The 20,000-nt window shown below is 44.2% G+C and overlaps 1 protein-coding gene across 2 annotated transcripts in view; it reads left to right on the plus strand.

The window, feature by feature from the left end:
* plxnb2a.1 (plexin b2a, tandem duplicate 1) overlaps positions 1-20,000 on the plus strand; it is an 81,971-nt gene that overhangs the window by 37,473 nt on the left and 24,498 nt on the right. For both annotated transcript variants that reach the window (XM_030787460.1, XM_030787452.1), the window contains exons 2-6: positions 16,239-17,350; positions 17,470-17,664; positions 18,307-18,432; positions 18,814-18,914; positions 19,178-19,304. In XM_030787460.1, the coding sequence (XP_030643320.1) occupies positions 16,241-17,350; positions 17,470-17,664; positions 18,307-18,432; positions 18,814-18,914; positions 19,178-19,304 (1,659 nt within the window). In that variant the 5' untranslated portion in view covers positions 16,239-16,240. The remainder of the gene's footprint in view (positions 1-16,238; positions 17,351-17,469; positions 17,665-18,306; positions 18,433-18,813; positions 18,915-19,177; positions 19,305-20,000) is intronic.

Below are 20,000 nucleotides of genomic sequence, written 5' to 3' on the forward strand. Positions count from 1 at the left end.
ATAGTGATGTCTCCGGGCTGTTTGGTCCTCTCCCAGAAAGACACAGCAGTATGGCTTTTCTTCTTCCTTCTCCTTTCTTCTCTTCTCTCTCTCAACAAGGTCAATACAATATGAGACTCTTAGAGAAGAAGAGAGGAAACATTGTCTCACTCTTTTATTCTCTCTCTCTCTCTCTCTCTCTCTCTCTCTCGCACACACACACACACACGCACACACACTCTTTTCCTCTCTCTCTGTTTCACACACACAGATCTTCTATCTCTCTCTTTCTCTCACACACACACATGCGCACTCTGTCTCTGTCTCACAATCACACATACACTCTTTCTATTACACACACACACACACACACACACACACACACATTAACACAAATACATGTGCGCATGCATGTAAGCTCTCTCTTTCTCTCAGACCCCATCCCCATTGCTGAGTTTGTACTGGCCAGCTCATCGTTTTTCATAAAGCCATAAACTCCGATCCGTTACGGAAATGATGATTGAAATGCAGATTAAAAATAGACCCAGATAAACAAACGTGCAATCAGGAAGAGCGTTTTCCTCCATATTCTCCTTCAGTTGGGTGCTGGTGGCTTTTCTGATGCCAGAAATTCTTGTTTACCTCTCTTTCCATTCCGCATAAGGGGTGAAGAAAAAGGCCTTAGTAAATATTGTAATGTAAACTCCCAAATATTTTCTTTTCATAATCACACTGAGGGTAAGTGCCTGTGCTCTTGCCCTCATCTGCGGCATTTATGGCGTTTCCATGGCGAGTTATTTTCGTGCTAAGCTGTCTGAGCATCAGGGTTTGTGAAGATGACTTGTGTAAATGTTGAATGGGGTTAGACTATACTTTCGCTAAATGTCAGACTCTTATTCTTTTACTGAATTAATGCTTCTGTCAACCGAACTGTACAGCATAGCGAATCTACAACTGCCTAAACAACAGAGAATCATCATTACTCTGGAGCAAGCTTCCCCCCTGGAGAATTGATCTGAAAAATAACTAACGCAGTGTGTCCTCACTTTGTCTTATGTTCTCACACACACACACACACACACACACATACACGTGGGGTGGGGTGTAGACACTTTGACCTGCTTTATCGTGGCCTGAGTCATTACCATTTGTGAGAACCCCCCCCCAAACAGTGGCACCTGGATGGTATGTTCTCAGAGCAGGCCCAGGTCAGGATCTGGGTCTTTCCCTGCTGAGACGGCTGCGACAGAGTGAGTGACAGAGAGACAAGGGAGGATGGGATGGGAGGAGGAGGGGGGGGGCTCTCTGTGTAAGCCCTCTGGTGGAATTAATAGGGGTTGGCTCTATTAGCATAATGCTAATGTTGTTTTGGGGAGTGGGGGGAGGGAGGGGCGCTATGGTCCCTTGTTCTCCCTAGAGGTGAAAAATGAACAATTTACATGAAATTAACTCCACTGCAGGGGAGGCTGAATCTCTGTGTGCAACTCCCTCCCTCACTCACTCTCTCTCACTCACACACAAACACAGACACAGACACACGCACGCACACACACACGTGCGCACATACACAGCAGTGACTGTGATGAGAGAGAGACAGTGAGTGACATGTTTTCCTCAGAGCACTATCAGTTTTACTGATCTGCTCTTAGCAGTAAGTACAGCTCCAAGTGTGTTTGTGTGTGTGCCTGTCTGTGTGTGTGTGTGTGAGTGTGTGTGCCTGTCTGTGTGTGTGTGTGTGTGTGCGCCTGTCTGTGTGTGTATGTGTCTGCCTGTGTGTATGTGTCGGCCTGTGTGTACGTGTGTGTGTGTGTATGCAGGCTGTGTAAGAATGAATCTGACACCTCCATTAATTTCTTTCTCTGTCGTCCTTGTGAATAGTGACAGGGCAGTTCATTAATCATATGACTTTGTAAAAAGGCTCTTTTCTCGCCATCCAGGCAGCGGACGCCTGCAAAACACCACGATATTTCGCTTTTGTTCTCATAAGCAACAAAATCAGATATACAACACCCCTTCCAAAAATATCGACCCTTCACCAGGGAAAACGAATGGCCAATTTTGTTCGTCTATAATTGAAAACAAGAAAGAACAACTTTAAAGGCTTGTTGGGGGAACAGTGATGGCTGGAGTCCAGTATGAGCAGACCTGAAGAAAGAAGGCTAGAGGCAGAAAAAGCTGACAGTCCTCTCTTTCTCTCTCTCTCTCTCTCTCTCTCGCTCTCTCTCTCTCTCTCTTTCTCTCTCTCTCTCTGTCCGCGGCATGACTTATGAGTTTCCTCCGGTTTGTCTGGAGGTATGGCGGTATGATAGATTGGCGATCGTTGTCTGGTAACGGCCGTCCACCTTCCCAAACTGCCGGGCATAATCTAGCCTCTTTGATCTATAATCCTCGCTCTCCCGTGCCCTGACGCGCCCTGTGGTTTGGATGGAATGCCTTGCCGTCATCGCTGTCTTCTGTCTTCCCTCAGCGCCAGCCTGAACAGGGTTTGGCTCAGGTCAAACCAGGGAGAAGGAAAAGGTCGATTGGTTTTTGACCTCATCACTGAACTTCTCATTTCAGTCCAGCTTTTAGAGTCCTGTACACTGGAATCAGAACAAGATTCTCACCACACTGGTGGGAAGACACTTAACACATGGATACAGATTCTGTGACTCTGTTCTGTGTTCAGGTCGACCAAGCCTCCTAGTGACTTAAGTGGTGTTAAGTAAAAGGGAAAAAAAATATTTTTGTCTCAGAAATACAGGGGTATTGCTGAGAACATGCCAGTGTGGTCTGTGTTCATCTGCTCTCTTGGAAAACCATGCCAGCAGAAATTGAAACCCATCCCTTCCCTAGCTGGCAAGAGTCAAAAGAAGAAAAAAATGATATGATTCTGTAATATAGTATCCTGTCCGTCCAAACAGCATTTACATTACCCTAAAATCTGAACAGAACTCGATTCTGATTCAGCTTTGCACTGTGTTTGGATTGTAAGCAAACAGGAGGAGGAGGAGGAGGTGGAGCTTGGGTCTCTATCTCTGTCTGAAAAACGAGTCAGGCATTCCCGCCCGAGGTGAGGGACAAGGTTTAGTCCAGATGGGACTGTTTACGTCGATGATGAAGCTGATCCCGGGTCTGGCATTGAGGGCGTCAGAAATACCAGTGATAAAAATCAAAACGCTGCTTTGCCTGACAGGACTAATCTAATATCTGATCCCTTAGAGGCAGAGTGTGAGAGAGAGGGGGGGGAGGGAGAGAAGGTGGAATGGAAAACGTGAGAATGAAGAGAGGAAGGAATGTCAGGTTATTGAAAAGAGTCAAATATCTAGTTTCACCTCCAGAGATCTCCCAGGAGACCCACCCCTGTGTGGTGTTTTCACAAGAAACCTTTTTATCTCGGACGAAACAGAAAGGCAGATTTCAGAAGAATCGGGAAGTTTCATCTTGTTCATGTTGGCTTCGGTGAATTTGTTGTAATTTGCCAGTTTTAGTTAAACAGCAGTAAAGAAACGTCTTGTTTGGTGCATGCTGCCATTTTTAGGTTAGTTTAAGTTTTTTCTTTTTGCGTAGCAGCTAAACAAATGCACAATTATTTTGACTTTTCTTTATTTGGCAGAAGATATGGGTCGTGAACGACACTTTTACACTCAAAAGTAAAAACAGAAATAAGTAACTTAGTGGATGTCTTTCTTGTTTTTTTTTTTTTTTGTTTTGTTTTTTAAGTTTCTTTAGGCTCCCAGTCATCTGAAAGGTGGCAGGCCTGGAATTTGGATTTTAACTGGGTGAAAATTGCTTCATTTTCATTAGAGGTAGCAGTATTACGTATAGATTTGAGTAGCTTGTGACACGAGCTGTTAGATCTGTGTGTGCGTGTGTGTGTGTGTGTGTATGTGTGTGTGTGTGGAGGGGCTGAAAATGTTATTCGGCTGTACAGTTAATGCTGAAAGGAAAAGAATGTTCCGGCGATGCAGATGGAACTGCGGTGTGTTACGATGCTGTCCCAGTGAGAGTACGAGAACCGTCATCTCTTTGTAACTCCCTCATTTAGTTCTTTTACTGGTTGTCAGCCCCAGGTATACCCTCCCCAGTCTGTGCATCTCACAACCTGTTGTCCTAATTGGTCCCTGGAGAAAACGAGCTCCTTTTCTTCTCTTTCTCAGCCAGTGGGCTAACAGAGTGTTTGGAGGTCATGGGAGTCACGAGAGGAAACCGCTGTCCACACCTCATTTGGCGAAGAGACTCTTGCGTATCCCCAGAGAAAACATTAATTGTCTCGTAAAAAGAATTTGCCGGCAGTGGAGAAGAGCCGTTCCCGCAACTCAAGGGTCGACTCGGGGTCTCAGCCGTGACAGCCGTTAGCGTCTGCTTTCCTTCTCTCTCTCTCTCTCTCTCTCCGCTGTCAGTCTGCCTGCGTGTCAACAGGTGTGACATAATGATTTTGTTGACCTTTCAGAGTGTCGCCTGGCATTTTGATGACAAGACGCTGTAGCACTCACATTGTGACAGTGTCTTTCCACGCGCCCGAGAAACAATTAGCTGTCAGCCTCTTCACTACATGCCGTGTGTGGGTTTGGGGACTTCTGACAGGCTATTGATTCGCCTGACACTTTCATGTCCTCCCTCCCTCCTCCTATTAGCCCTGCTCCTCAGAACAGACGAGCCCCCCCCCCCCCCCCCTCTCTCGCACTCTCCTTGAAGTACAAAACTTCTTTATTATGGCTGATTTTCTAGCATGAAATCATTTATAAAGATTCACCAATGGATGAACCCTCTTAATTACATCTCTCTCTCTCTCTCTCTCCCTCCCTCCCTCCCTCTCTCCCCCCCTCTCCCTCTCTCGCTGCGGTGTGCGCTTGCTGTCACTCTGTCTGTCTGTGTCAATCATTTCTCTTTGCCTGAGGAAGAACGAGGAGTTCAGATTTTGACTCAGTTCACAGTATTAAACCAATCAGTATAGAAGAAGGCTTAAGATGGGGAAAAAAAACTTACTCTCTTTTTCTGTGTGAGTCATCACTTCTGTTGGCCTTGACAGATGGGGTGTGTGTGTGTGTGTGTACGTGTGTTTTATCTGTAGACCAGACCCCTGAGTAGATACTCAGTGTGTCTTGATAGAAGGGCTAGGCTGAAGTCAGACCGACTCTGAGACAGGATCATTGGAGTGGAGAAATAGCAGCGTTATCAGCCTTCTCCAGAAGGCCTATCAGGACCAGTCTCTGGGTGTACTGGTGCACAGACAGAGGGGAAACACAGTCTTGAGAAAAAAAACTATGCTGTACTGCGTTCGCCCGCTTTATTACAGGCCTAGATCTCCAGCATCGATAGCCAGGGCACGCGCAGGACTTCAAGCCGCGGGAAATTAAAAGGCTCAAATCTTCCCCAGCAAAGATGGTATACACACGCAAAGTGGAATTGAGATCCTTCTTCTCTCACTATGATAGAGATTAGTTGGCCGTTATGTTCTTCTCTCCCCGCTCTCCTGTAGCTCTATTTTTGTGTAACAAGACGGGGCGTCAAGAGTGTACGACCCTGTTCTCCCATATAGAGGGAGTGTCAATAAATCATGTATTTTAAACGATTCAAACTTGTCTTGTACTTGGGCTCTTTTTTTCGTATTTTGAGCATTGTAGATATTTTCTCCCTTTCACCTCGGAAAGAATGGAGGGTGGTAACGTTCTTTTAATTCTAATCGTCTGAAGTCCTGCAGACAAATTCTCAAAGAGTGTCTGCTCTCAAGTTTTTGTTTAGGCAATGCTGAGAATGTATGTGAGGGATTACTCTGGGTAAACGAAAACCTGATTTAAGATACAGTATTTGCTCCACATATTTCGCATCCATTCTCGACATAAGACCCTGTCGTTAGAGATCGGCTTTGTCAGTTCAGAAGATGACAGGCAGTGATTTTAAATTTATTGCAGTCGTTGGTTCAACAGAGCATGACACAAACTGCACGCTGGAATAACCTTCAGAGTGGTAGATTCAAAAATCACGGAGCATAGTTTGCGTGCATAACCTGAGCTGTTTTCCTTCAAATGTTAGCAAATCTGACTTTAATTACAATTACAGTGTGAATGTTAATGATAATTACTGTGTAAAATGAAAAGGCTATGTTGGTTGGCTGCCAGACCTAGAGAGACTAAGCCTGAGTATTTTTTAGGGCTCTTGGGGGTTAGTGCCTTTTTGATTAAAGAAAATCATTTTATTTCCCCGTTTTCCAATGGGCTGAAACGGCTGTTAAATGTCCCATTGTGTAGATGGCGTTATGTTGAATTTGCCGGGCAGTTGCTGCGGGCCGTGTCTCCGTTGTGTTTTTTATATTGTGGTTGTTTTACACATCAACATCTGGGTATTTTGAGTTTGTGTGCTGTAAACAATTGGACATTGTTTAGTTTAGTTTAGTCTGGTTTGTTGTCTTGGCATCTAAACGGGAAGAAAGATACAGGATATGTTGACTCTTAACTACAGTGCGTAATCGTTCATGTTTTAACTTCATCATAGACTTGTAGGATAAAAGAAGTGTTTTGTTTTGTAGCAGAAATCAGCGCTCTTAATCTTTCCCCCTGCAAACCCTATGTTCCCTCAGTCATGAACTGGCTTATTGACCAGACCGCTTCCACCAGCATTAAACAAAGCTCTCAGTTCAAACGCCAGTTGTTTAATCTTTCTCTGTTTTAAGAGGTTTTGACCCCTACCAAATGTCTCCCTTGGCCCCCTTTTTAGAACGATTTATGTTCATGTCTAGGTAGACTTAACAGTGAATTCCAGTTTGCCTGTTGTTTGAAAATTTTGGTCGAATCTTTTACCTTAGCTACATTCAAAAATGATCCCCTCATCCTGCCAGGTTTGAGAAAGCCCCTCACGGGGAAAGGGGGCTGTGAATTTGTTGCTTAAGATGTACAGGAGATGGAATAGAAAGCTAAGTAGTTTTTAGTTGCGCCGTTCCACACGTGACCTGCAGGGCTAAAGCTGCTTTATGCAGATTTTCTTCCCTCCCGCGGCTGGACCGTTTGCACGGGCATGTAAGGGCCTGCGGTGGCCTGGGGTGGGCTGGGTGTCGGAGTCAAAGTTAGAGACAAGGATACAGTTAAACAGATACAGGGTGACGGGAAAAAGGCAGATTATGAGAGTGTGTATCCTGAAAGTTGCTTTTTTAGTCCAGTTGTTGTGTAGACCAGTCTTTTCAGTCAAAATACACTTGGTGCAGTTGACAGCTTAAACAAAACTAATTAGACAAGAATGTGCCTACAGCTGGGCTGTACTGTAATCGTTCTCTGCTCGGCCAGTGCTGCACATTGTCCCTTTACGGAAATGATTCACTCCCTCTGTAAATTGAAGTTGTAAATCACCCTTGCTCTCTTTTTTCCCCCTCTGCTTTTCTCTCTCTCTCTCTCTCTCTCTCTCTCTCTCTCGCTCTCTCTCTCTCTCTATTGATTTTCTCCTGCTGAACTTTGCCTATCCGATTTCAATTTTTTTTCTTTATGTGGTGTAGTAATACCACATTGGCTCTCCCAGATGCCCCGTCTCTGTCTTCACTGTTGAAAACTAAGAGGGAAAAACCCATTTCCCGTCTGAGGTGTGTGCTCAGTCGCCCAGTGAAATATTTCAGCGTTAAACAGACTTTGAGGTGAGGGCAGAGGCACATGTTGTCTGAGAATATTCATAGATTCATGTATTCATATTTGTGTTGTTTATCAATATTCAAAAAGCAGACATGCACTTTATCTACAGACTTCACTTTTAAACCATCAAATTTCAGGAGTATAAAGCAACCTCTCTAGTCAGTGTGTGTTTGTGTGGGTGTATATATGTGTGTATGCGTAAGGCAAGTTTAGCACCTGTTTTGACTTTTTGGCCATTGTTGTACTTGAGCCAAATGTAGTTTTCAGTTCAGTTTTAACCAGTAGATGATTTGTTATTTTTTAACATGGTGGATGGCCCAATAGTCATTGACACTACTCTATAGAGTATATATGGTGATGGCAGGTTAACAGGGGGGATGGCCCAATGGTCACTGACACTACTCTATAGAGTATATATGGTGATGGCAGGTTAACAGGGGGGATGGCCCAATGGTCACTGACACTACTCTATAGAGTATATATGGTGATGGCAGGTTAACAGGGGGGATGGCCCAATAGTCATTGACACTACTCTATAGAGTATATATGGTGATGGCAGGTTAACAGGGGGGATGCATTTTGATCCTTTTACTAACAAGGGGGATGGCATCCCCCCTCTTCCCCCACCTGTTTTCCCCCTACCAGTGTCTGTTAGTCTGTATCATGTTAGTGCGGATTACGCACTGTCTCTCTCTCTCACACACACACATGCACACACACACACACATCAGGTATTTGTGATTTGAAAGTAAACACTCTGCTGTGAGACTAAAGTGAAACTGGTTCCTCCAGAAATACATGTGTAAATGATGTGTTGAGAGTATGACTGCAGAAGCAGTGAAGAAACTCTGAGGTCTGACACTGTTATTTTCTTTTTAATGGCATTGTTAGCTACCTCCGTGCAACTGTTACGACGGGTTGCATTTTCTGAATGCATTGAAAAACAGGCAGTGGTGACATGGACTGGCTTTTGTGGCTGTTAGGAAAGGCAACGAACATGAGAGAGACTGAAAAAAGAGACGTTTTTTTATTGGATGATGAAACTAACGTGTCATTCAGAGTTTGTGACTGTGTGTGTATGTGCGTGTCTGTGTGCGAGAGCTCTCTCTGTATGTGTGTGTATGTGTGTGTGTGTGTGTGGGGGGGGGTAAGCCTCAGAGGGGAGGCAGTCAGACACTAGGCTCATCTATAGAGATTCTGACAGGAAAATTCTTTTTCCTGTTGCTGAAACAACAGCAGTGGACACTAAAACACTCAGATGAAACACTACCGACTAACACTGTAATTTTCAACAGAGAATGACGTAACCATGTCATTCCTTAAAGGGCCATGGATCTGGAAAACCAGATTCAAACGGAAGTGTTTGTCATTGCTGATGGGCCACTAGGAGAGTACTTAAGACTCTGTTTTCTTTCCCCCCTAAATTCTGGTGCTGACCCAGATGGGTGAACACATCATTCGTCTGTGCGTGTGTGTGTGTGTGTGTTTGAGAGGTTCAGGACTGCACAGAGAGCCGGTTGAGTTTGCTCAGGGATCAGCTGGTTACAGTAATCCAAACAAGAGAGCGATAGAGGGAAAAACCACAGCACCACGTATTACTGAGATTTACCTCATAAAACCCGGTCTTCATTAAGTGGGTCATGCTGTTGGTTGGCCAGCATGGATTTGTGAGGTATTAACGGCTAGTGCTGTAATTAGCATTATTGCTTCATTATCGAAATTAATTTTTTTCATTATGTGAATAATGACTTGCCAAATGAGAACGCAAGGGGACTCTTATGTCAGAGCGGATTGGCTAGCACAGAGAAAAGTCAGAAACGTTTTCATGGTTAAATGGAGAGTAAATTGGACTGGAAGTGTTTGCTAATCCTTCTGTCATCTTTGACAATGGGGCCCCAATCCTGGGAAATGCTAGTCAAGACGCCTGGCACTTTCTTCCACATAAGGCTAAGTGTGTGCGTGTGTGTATGCGTGTGTGTGTGTGCGTGTGTGTATGCGTGTGTATGCGTGTGTGCGTGTGTGTGGGAAAAGGAGAGGTGGATGAAGGGTACTTGAGAAAGAGTTCAAGGTTGTCTGTTATATCTCTCTCACACTGATCATTCCATTATGCTGATTTGGGATCATTTTGACAAAAACTCTAAACTCACTGACCTTTTTTCCTTATAGCAGATTTTCCTTGGGCATTGTACGTTTCCAGTCACAGAATAATAGAAGTACCAAACCTGATGATCAGCATCTGAAAATACCACAACATTGAGATTTCACCTTTTTTTAAGTATAGCAAATTTTGATGGCTACATGTAGTAGGCCTATTGTTTGCTGGCTAGTAGGTGGTGAGATGTCACTGATTTGGTTCTCCTTTCGGCTCAGGAAGTAGTCACAGGGGCTGTGTCATTTAAGAGTTTTCTGCTCTCATTGGCTAACAGCTACCTCAGAGTTGAGTGGTGGAATATGCCTCATAGAGGAGGATGAGCAGCTGCCGGATTCAGCCAACTGCTTTTTAAATGGGGAAGAAAACAGTGCAATGAATAATGACATGGAAGTTATTCACTTCCTTTTGATTTTTAATTAACCCAAAAAAGATTCATCACGAAAGACTGATGTAAAAAGATTCATCCCAAATGATTCACCTTAAAAGTGCAAGCGTTTTAAGTGAGGCAGGAAAGACCACCCCATCCCCCAGAAAACTTTTTTGTAGAAAGATCCCCTCTAGTAGTTAGTCAGCACTTTGAAAAGTGCTAACCTCCGTCAAAGATCAGGGGAGAAAAAAACTCCATAGCATGGCTCCTGTGTGTTATGAGCTTAATAAGGGTTGTGCGTGTGAGTGTCTGTGTGTGTGTGTGTGTGTGTGTGTGTGTGTGTGTTCGCCTTGAGATATTGAAGAAAGAGCTAATTAAAGCCAGTGTAATTTATTAAAACAGTTCCATGGATAGCTCTGTAGAATGTGTTTCAGTAGGAACAATTAGGAGAAGTACGAAGCTGTAAATGATTCTTATCTGCTTTCATCTCTGTGCGAGCCCGGAAGAAAGAGACCAACATCTGTTAGGAAGTGAAGAGATTTCAAATCACTCTGTTTCTCACAAGTCACTCAAAACCAAACTTAAACAGTTCTCTGACCAGCCTTTTGGTTCTGTCAGACAGCTACTCGTCCACTGACTTACTCAGTCATATTATTATTACATTCATTCATTCACTTCATTTCATGCAGTCACCCACTCCCCCCTCCCCCTCTGTCTCCCTCCATGGTGTGGTTGTGTTGTAGATGGTGTAGCAGTAACAGGGGCTGTGTGCTGTAAAACTGGGGGATATGTTCATGACCAGAGCTTTGGAATTAAGGCAGAGAGAGAGCAAGAGAGAGAGAGAGAGAGAGAGAGAGAGAGGGAGAGAGAGAAAAGCCTTTAATCTGGAGTGGAATGGTAGTGTTATCTTTCACTCTCTCACTGGGGAACACAGCCTCACCAACAAGCACACAAAGACTGCCTTGTTGAATGCGGTTCTTGTTAGTTGTATTTCTCTCTCTCTCTCTCTCTCTCTTTGTGACTCACTTACTCACTGTGCATGCTCATTCCAAGGACACACACGCAAAAAAAACAAAACAAAACAAAAACAAAACAAAGCTTTAAGGAATAGTTGGTGCATGCATGGATTTGTTTCTGTGTGTGTGCACGAGTGGGTCAAATGAGTGTGTGGTTTGTGTGGAACAGTGGTGTGTGTGTAAGTAGGGAAACGCAGAGCCATTGAATGTTAAGAGGGTAATATAGACTGGACTGTAAAACAGAGTGGTAATTAATTGGAGCTTATAGAAGTAGTACACGAAAGAAAATTACATTAGCATAATGCTAGCTTTTGATCACTCCCTGCTTGCGTGGGTTGAAGACAGTTTTAACACGCATACATGTCGCATGTTTTCACTTTGATCTTTGCAGTTCTGTGAAACCAGATGATGTGTTAGCAACAGACGGTGTGTGAAGTTTGTGTGACCACACCTCGTTCTTCACAACTAAAGCCTAGCCTAACCTAGAATAGCCTAGTTTAGCTTTGTCTGTTTGCATATTTGCTATACTATGGAAATCTTTGGTGAAATGATTCCTAGTGAAATTGCCCTAGTGAAAAGATTTGTGAAATTTCAGAATTTCAGTTAAATTGCGGAGAGGGTGGTGTGTGCAGTACAGGACTGTTGGACCAAAGTTGCTTTCAGTCACTGGTTGCCATGGAAACTTGACAAAGGAATGGATGTAGTGACTGTAAAGCTGTGATTTGGGGCTTTATCCCCAAACTGATTCTACAGCAGAAATGGGATTTTTGAGGCAGTATCTCTCTCTCTCTCTCTCTCTCTGTCTCCCTCTTATGCCTGCTCTCTCTGTCTCTGTCTGTCTGTTTGTCTCTCTCTCTCCTTCACACTCTCTCTCTCCCTCTCTCACTCTTTCTCTCTCTGGCTTTGTTATTAGCAGTAGAAAGATGACAGAGCGATAAAACCCTGGCCGAGAGAGCCAGATGGAAATAGTTTATATATTTATAATAGAGAAGAAGAGCCTTTTTACGCTCCTTATATTACCAATGAGCAGGAAATGGGGCCATACTCTTCTCTAACAAGATCTTCATTAAAAGTCATCAAAACAAATACAATCTGAGTCACAGCCATGCAAGTAAGAAACCACAGTGCCTGCCTAGCTCTGTGAGACCTGCCACTTTGAGAAACCACAGTGCCTGCCTAGCTCTGTGAGACCTGCCTCTGTGAGAAACCACAGTGCCTGCCTAGCTCTGTGAGACCTGCCTCTGTGAGAAACCACAGTGCCTGCCTAGCTCTGTGAGACCTGCCTCTGTGAGAAACCACAGTGCCTGCCTAGCTCTGTGAGATCTGCCTCTGTGAGAAACCACAGTGCCTGCCTAGCTCTGTGAGATCTGCCACTGGGGTCAGGGGTCAGGGGTCAAGGGTCTGGGGTCAGGGTGTCATCTCGGGGCAGACCATCTGTCACCCACGTCCCCTCTCAGTTTTCACCAAAGAGTATCAAGCTGTGAGGGGCTGAATGTTTTCCACCGTACTCCTGAACCCGTGTGTATACGCGTGTAGCAGGAAAGACTTCCAAAGGTCTCAGAGTAAAGCGGTAAAAAAGTAAAGCCGTTTATTTTTTATACTACACACACTAATAGAAATAAAACAAAACTTTTCTGACAGGAGGAAACCTAGAGTTAAGTTATTCCTGATACCATCAAAATCACTGAAAGGTAACACACGCACACACACACACACACACACACAGCTTCCTTGTTTCTTCTACTGTCCTTACAAACACTGTTAATTATTATTAGCTCGGGAGTTTTACCATGGAACCACATTTATTTATCCACTTATATACATACATAAAGAGAGAATATTCAGCTGTGGAGCTATGGTTACATTGTCATGTATGTATAGGGAATTTATAGTTACACTTCACACTAAAGATATGCTACCCCCATCACCTTTGACTGTTGTCAAGAACTTTCTGTGAAAGTAGTTTGTTGGTTGATTGGTTGGTTGGTTAGTTTTTGTCTGACAGATTCACTTCACGTCATTCCACCAGTCCCACAGTTCATTAACCTGGGCTGTCCACCCTGTCAATCACCCAGACATCTCCATGGAGACACAGAGTGCTCATGGGGTCGGAGCTTCATTAGCAGCTTCTCTGCTCTAACAAAATATTGTGCTTAAACTTTAATGAGAGAAAGAGAGTTGAGAGGAGAGATGAAGGATGAGATTTAGGAGGAATTTTGATTAAAAACAGAAAGTGAGAGAGACCGAATTATTTGGAGACTGGGAGAGGGAATTACCAACAGAGATAGTAGACGAGTTAGTGAGGGAAAGAGACAGTTTAGATTATAAGATGAGGGAGGGCAAAAAGAGTTTGAGAGAAGGAGGGCAAAGGGAAATAGAAAGATTTGTTTAGTGAGAGAATGGTGCTGAAAGAGCAACTCACAACAGTGCATCTGACTCTCAGTATAATGCATCTCTTTGTGCTAAGCCAAGCTAATCTTCAGCTCTGAGTTACTGTGCTCTACTGCCAGCTCACTGAGCTCACTAGCACGTAGTCTCTCTCTCTCTCTCATACACACACACATCCACATCTCTATACGCACACTAACACACACACGCTCACACACACACTGCTTGATAATAGAATATTGCTTGCACTCCATAACTTATTAGATTATAAAAGAGATTATAAGATTATAAAAACAATGAACCTTGTGCCCTGTGTGTTTGTGCCAGTGCATGATTCACTGACACACTTAGCGTCGTAGGAGCTGTGCTGTGTGGAGCTGAGGGGCTGAGCCTCATTGTAAGATGGTTTTAATTGTCTGGTCAGAAATAGGGTTTGTAGAAAAGAAATGTTGGTGTTATTGGAAAGGAGGTGGGGGGTTGAAATGATTTTCTTCTGTTGTCGCTTTGTTAGATTCTAGGCTAGATTTTTGCAGGACTGTATTTATAATACACACACACACACACACACACACAGCATCTCATTTCCACCAAATGTAAAGAGCTTTTCTCATTGCTTCTTGATATAGCTGCAGGAGTAGTCTAACCATCAACTGTATTCTGGTGTATGCATGTGTGTGTGTGTGTGTGTGTGTGTGTGTGAGTGTGTGAGTGTGTGAGTGAGTGAGTGAGAGAGAGAGAGAAATAAGTGTGTTGGTGGAGCTGGAGAGACATGAAAATCAGTCCTGATAAAAGTTCCCCTGTCCTCTGAGTCACTGAGGCAGAGTGTCATCGGTGTTTGCCGGTAACTTCTCTCCAGATCGGTCCCTCTGCATGCCTGTGTGGTTATAAGACCCATGAGGTAAGACACTACAATGGCCAACATGTTTTTACTCTCTGACTGGGCTAAAAAAGCGGTGAGAAACAAAGACCTGTGTGTGTGTGTGTTTATCAGACATTCTTCCAACACACTTCAAGTGTCTGTAGCAACAGCAGCAGACAGGAGACTGTTTGTTTGTGTGTTTGTGTGTAGATGGTTGCTGTGTCAGGCATGTGAACACCCCCCACCCCCTTGAGACACAGGACTTACAGACCTTTGACAGACAGGCTCTGCTGTCTCTTCACGTATGATATTCTGGCCTGTCAAAACACACACGCGCACACACACACACACACACACACACACACACACACACAAGCATGCATGCACAGTCAAGCCACCAGGACGCAGTTAGTCACATCATGTCAGTTCACTTGCTGAGAAACCATGCCTCCGTACTGCTGAATAAAGAAATACTGCATAGTCCACTCCCTGGTCAGTTTTAACAAACAAATTTCATCTTTTCCTTTATTAAACAACTGTGTACAAATACATCCGCACGGTGGACTAGGTCCAAAAAGTCTGTGCAGGTCCCTGTTACTGTGCCAGCGACAGCACCCGTGTGTGTGAAACTTCTACGCTTAGCAATCTCTCAGATATTCAGGGTGCGTAGCAGTGTCTTAATCTCCATTGAAGCGGAGAACAGCAGAATGCTAACGCTAAGTGTGTTGTATAGGGTTTCATGGCTGGTTGCAGTCAAGAGATCTTGAAGAGTTCAGATCGTTGTGGCCAATAAGGAGCGTTAATATCCCACTAAACCTCCCATGAATTCTTTATTGCGCTGCGGATGAGTGGAGCGGAGCGTCGCTTACAAGATAGTAATAGTTCTGTCTGAGTGTTACTCGTGTTTAGTAAAGGGGAGAAAAAGAAACTATACAAACAGACCCTGAAGCACGGTCAATTATACCAGAACTTTCAATCACCATGAGAGACTGTGATGAAGCAAAAATGCCTTGTTCCTTTTTCTTTTTCTTTTTTTTTAAAACATTGACTGATGAGTGTTGGGAAAAGGGAAGACGCAAGACACTGCAGGCTCTGAGTGTGTTTATACTGCAGAGCTCGATAAAGACAGAGATCATTGACTCCTGCCGTGTCATTAGCTGATTAAATCCCTTCCTAAAGAGCCACCGTGCTTAGGACACATAGAATGGGCTATGTAACTAACATGCTGTCTGGGCTGGATCCTGCAGCTTCAGTTGAGGTTATCCGTTCCAGACATTGGAAGTCACAGCTCTGTTGTCATTCGCTATTTACAGACTTGTTAGGGTTAGAGGAATAGTCTCATAGCACTCACCTGCTGGGTTCAAACCAGTTTACACTGAGCTCGTCTTTGTTTTTCTGCTTGGCACGGTTCCACCCTTGTCTTCCCCTTAACGTCTGACTTGTGGACAGAGATTCTCTCTTTAGTGGAATGGTAGAGCGGAGAAGAATGAGGTACAGAATAGTGTACGGGTCTCTTTGAAAAACATATCCCTTTTTATCGACAGAATCAAAGCAAGCAGCAACCTGCAGCTTGGCTTCTCATGGAGGTTTGGAAGGTAAACAGTAACTGAAATGATTTTAAAAAAAAATCACGACATTCACGCATTGCAGAAAAAAAAAATGGCTGAGTTGGTGTGATGCTTCCTGTGGTGTTTCTCTGTTCCAAACTCTGTGTGACTTTAAAGTCTTACCTCCAGAACTTGATTCTGATGGTTTGATTTGATCTTTTTTTTTTAATCACAAAAGAGGCTGTTCTAAATATTGCCTCAAATGATATGCAGATCATAGGAGTAACTGAACAAATCTAACTCTCTCTCTCTCTCTGTCTCTCTCTCTCTCTCAGAGATGATTTGGTGGATGACGCTCCTGCTCCTTTTGTGTGCGAACACATGCCTCTGTGACGAGCCTCTTGCTGCCTTTCCCTCCGCCACTACTATTAACAACGTGGTCCAGGACCCCAGGACGGGCCGCATCTATGTGGGTGCCGTCAACGCTCTTTATCAGCTGAATTCGTCCTTGCAGCTGGAGAGCAGTGACATCACTGGTCCTCACAAGGACAACCCCCAGTGCACACCTCCCATCACCCCCCAGTGTGCTGAGGCAGTGGAAACTGACAACTTTAACAAGCTTTTACTGGTCCACCCTTCCAACGGATCTCTCGTGGTATGTGGAAGCCTGTTCCGAGGAATCTGTTCATTGGTGAGCCTTAACGATGTCAAACAAAAGGTCTATTACAGCGACACTAAGGGTGAAAAGACCTACGTAGCCAGCACGGAGGAGGGTGTGTCAGTGGTCGGCGTCATCTCCACCTTCACTAAGGACGAGAGCGAACTCAAAGTGTTCCTGGTCGGAAAAGGTTACGGAAGCTCGGACAGCTCCAAGATCATCAGCACACGTTTGCTGCAGGACTACAATGACATGGTGGTGTTTGAGAACCTGGTGGAGGCAGCCACCGTGCAGGCTAGCCCCCTTGTGCAGAGGTACCTGCACAATTTTCGTTACGTCTTCAACACCTCTGAGCACATTTACTTCCTGTTCTCCCGCACGCAGTACATGAAGGACAGTCGCAACTTCACCTTCGTGGCTCGCATGTGTAAGAACGACCAGCATTACTACTCTTACACAGAACTTCAGCTGAACTGCTCTCGAAGCAACCGCTACAACCGGGCACAGGCTGCCTACGTGGCATATCCAGGGCCGGCTTTGGCAGAGAGCCTAACTCAATCGGGCGAGCACGGGACAGTCACCACTGACGACCAGGTCTTGTTTGTGGTGTTCACCTCAGACGATGAAGGGGGTGGTTCAGCGCTCTGCTTGTATCCTCTTAAAAGCATTGACGCTAGAGTAGAGAAGGTCATTGGTTCCTGTTACAATGGGAAGGGTCTGATTGGTGACAGAGAGGCTTTATACCAACCTTACTCCAACACGGAGCATCCATGTCGAGAAATTGCACCTGTAAGTGTATGTTTAAACCTGAATTTTTTTTAACTTCTTTCTCTCTCTTGCTCACTCTGTGTCATGGGAGAATATGGTGTTTTGAGAAGCACGATTTTGACGTGTCCTTCGCTACTTAGAATCCCGAGATGGCAAAGAAGTACCCTTGTGGAGCTGAGTTCCTGCCTACTCCCCTGGCCACCAAACCTGAGTTCGCCCTCAGTGTTGAGCCTGCATACCACAGAGACAATAGCCTGCTGACCGCAGTAGCCGTCGCCGTGGAGAAGGAGCACACTGTCGCATTCCTGGGTACCGGTGCGGGGGAGGTGTTTAAGGTAAGTATCTTGCTCCATTCCAACATTCCTTTCTTCCTTGACTGCTTCTCCAGGTCTCTCACTCCCGGCGAGGTTGTTTTAGAAGGCACCACTCTAATGGTAGAATACAAATTCTGAGAACTGGCTTTGTTGTTCCTATTGAGATGGTTTGCATTGTTCAACAGTTTGTGATTGCTTTTGGTGTGAAGGGTTCAGAAAGACATTACCTGTTACCTGAAACCTGTTGCTTCTAATCCCAGGGGTAGAATATCCCTCAGTGGATTTTAAAGGCAACAGATATTTGTCATCTTTTGGTGTTGGTGGGTGTTACATGTCCTCTGATTGCCTGCATGCTTATTTTTAATAGTACCTTTTTTAAGTGCACTAGACAGGAGCTGATGAAATTTATAAATCACAGCATCTTGTTTTTCTGAGGCTTAAACTGAAAAAAAAAAACCCCTGCTATGTGACTGGTCAGATATGCCTAGCCTTGAAAACACATATAGATAAGTAGAGTGTACGTATTCAGGCAGTGACTAACACTTCATTACACAGTCTTATAGTGACTCTCTTTACTGACAGGGTAGTGGGCTAACTCCAGCACCACCGTATCTCCCACATATCCACTCCTCCATAACCTGAGTTGTTTTGTTTTTTTTATAGGTGCATCTGTCTAGCAGCCCTGAGGCCTACAGTAGGATGCCGGTTGAGGGAGCTGAGGGACCAGTTCATAGGAGCCTCTTTTTCGACACAAGCTTTGATCATCTGTATATCACCACTACCAAACAGGTTAGTGGAACCTGACATTGAAAACCAACTGATAACTTATACCAGTTAGAACTCTAATGTTTAATTTAAATATAGCTGCATGAAAATGAATACAGTCTGTCGTCGGTATCCACGGAGGATTGGTTCCAGGACCCCCCTGCAGATACCAAAATCCACAGATGCTGAAGTCTCTTTTATAAAATGGAGGAATATTTGTATATGACCTATACACATCCTCCCATATACATTAAATCATCTCCGGATTATGAAGTTGGCTTTCAGATTTTTCTGCTCATGATTTGGGTAGTTTAGGTCATTAGGTGCCCATTTAGGTGTTAGTTCCTGTTCCCTAATATTGATGTATGTGATGTTTGACCCTCTCTCCTCCACTCTGTGTGGCAGATCACCAAAGTGCCAGTGCAGGCATGCCACTTGAAGAAGGACTGCCAGTCCTGTGTGGCTCAGAAGGACCCATACTGTGGATGGTGTGTGCTTCAGGGCAGGTGTGTACGTGTGTGCGTGATCCGTTTCCACGGTTTCACAGCATGCAAACAGTGAATGCTCATCTAGAATCTGAATCATTACTATGTTAAACCCGCCTGTAAAGCCAATGGAAACGTTTTAAAATCTTGATGTTTTGAACATGACAAAGTGGTGATGTTAGCAACTGACTCAAGGCAGTGCTTTTAACGTAAATGGTAGAGAGAGAGTAACTCGCCTGGACATAGCAACTCCAGACATTGACTTGGCTCTTATTGTCCTGTAGGTGTACCCGTAAAAAGGACTGTGACAATCACGAACAGAGGAACGCATGGTTATGGAGTCCAGACCAGAAGTGTGTGACCATTCAAGCCTTCAAACCACCCAATATCAGCTGCAGGAAGACTCAACAGGTATCATACAGAGGGAATAGAGCAATTAAAGAGCTATTACTTATGCTCCTAACAGTTTATTATTTTAAATAAAAGGGGTTTCCTGTGGTCTTTTCTCCTTTTTATCGGTAACAAAAACCACAGTGACAGATCTTGTGAGTTCAGAGCAGTGCTGTAAGTGGTCGTAACGCTGAGCCCCTCAGGTCTTACCACAGAAAAGGTTTTGACTGCTGAGTTTGGTCACGCCCTGATACCGTGACCTGGAAAACACCTCCCTCAGGGCCCCAAACAAATTTCAATATGAAATCTTGTGTGAGCAGATGGCTGAACCATTGTGTTGACTGCATTTGTTTTTAGCCCTGTGCAATCTTTACGCTCGAAGAGAAGATGTCAGTCAATATTTTCAGGGCTCACAAAATTTTTAAATCCCTGGTAGCCCTTCGTGCAGGCATTCTTCAGATTTTGGTAGCCCGAAATGAATTTTGACTAGTCCGAAGAAAGAAGACCATTTTTTATGTAGATATGTTCAAGAAAGCAATAAAAACAAGCACAAACTGCAGCAGTCATCATACATAAATCAATCAACAATCAGTCAACGGTCATCAAAATAAAAATCAATGCACTGAAACTTCAATATGAACACAAAACAGATTGAGTAATGGTAATAATATGTATGTTATCAGTCTCAGGCAAATGTTCATATAAACTTTCCAACAT

The sequence above is a fragment of the Chanos chanos genome, chromosome 1, assembly GCF_902362185.1.
Source record: "Chanos chanos chromosome 1, fChaCha1.1, whole genome shotgun sequence".
NCBI lineage: Eukaryota > Metazoa > Chordata > Actinopteri > Gonorynchiformes > Chanidae > Chanos > Chanos chanos.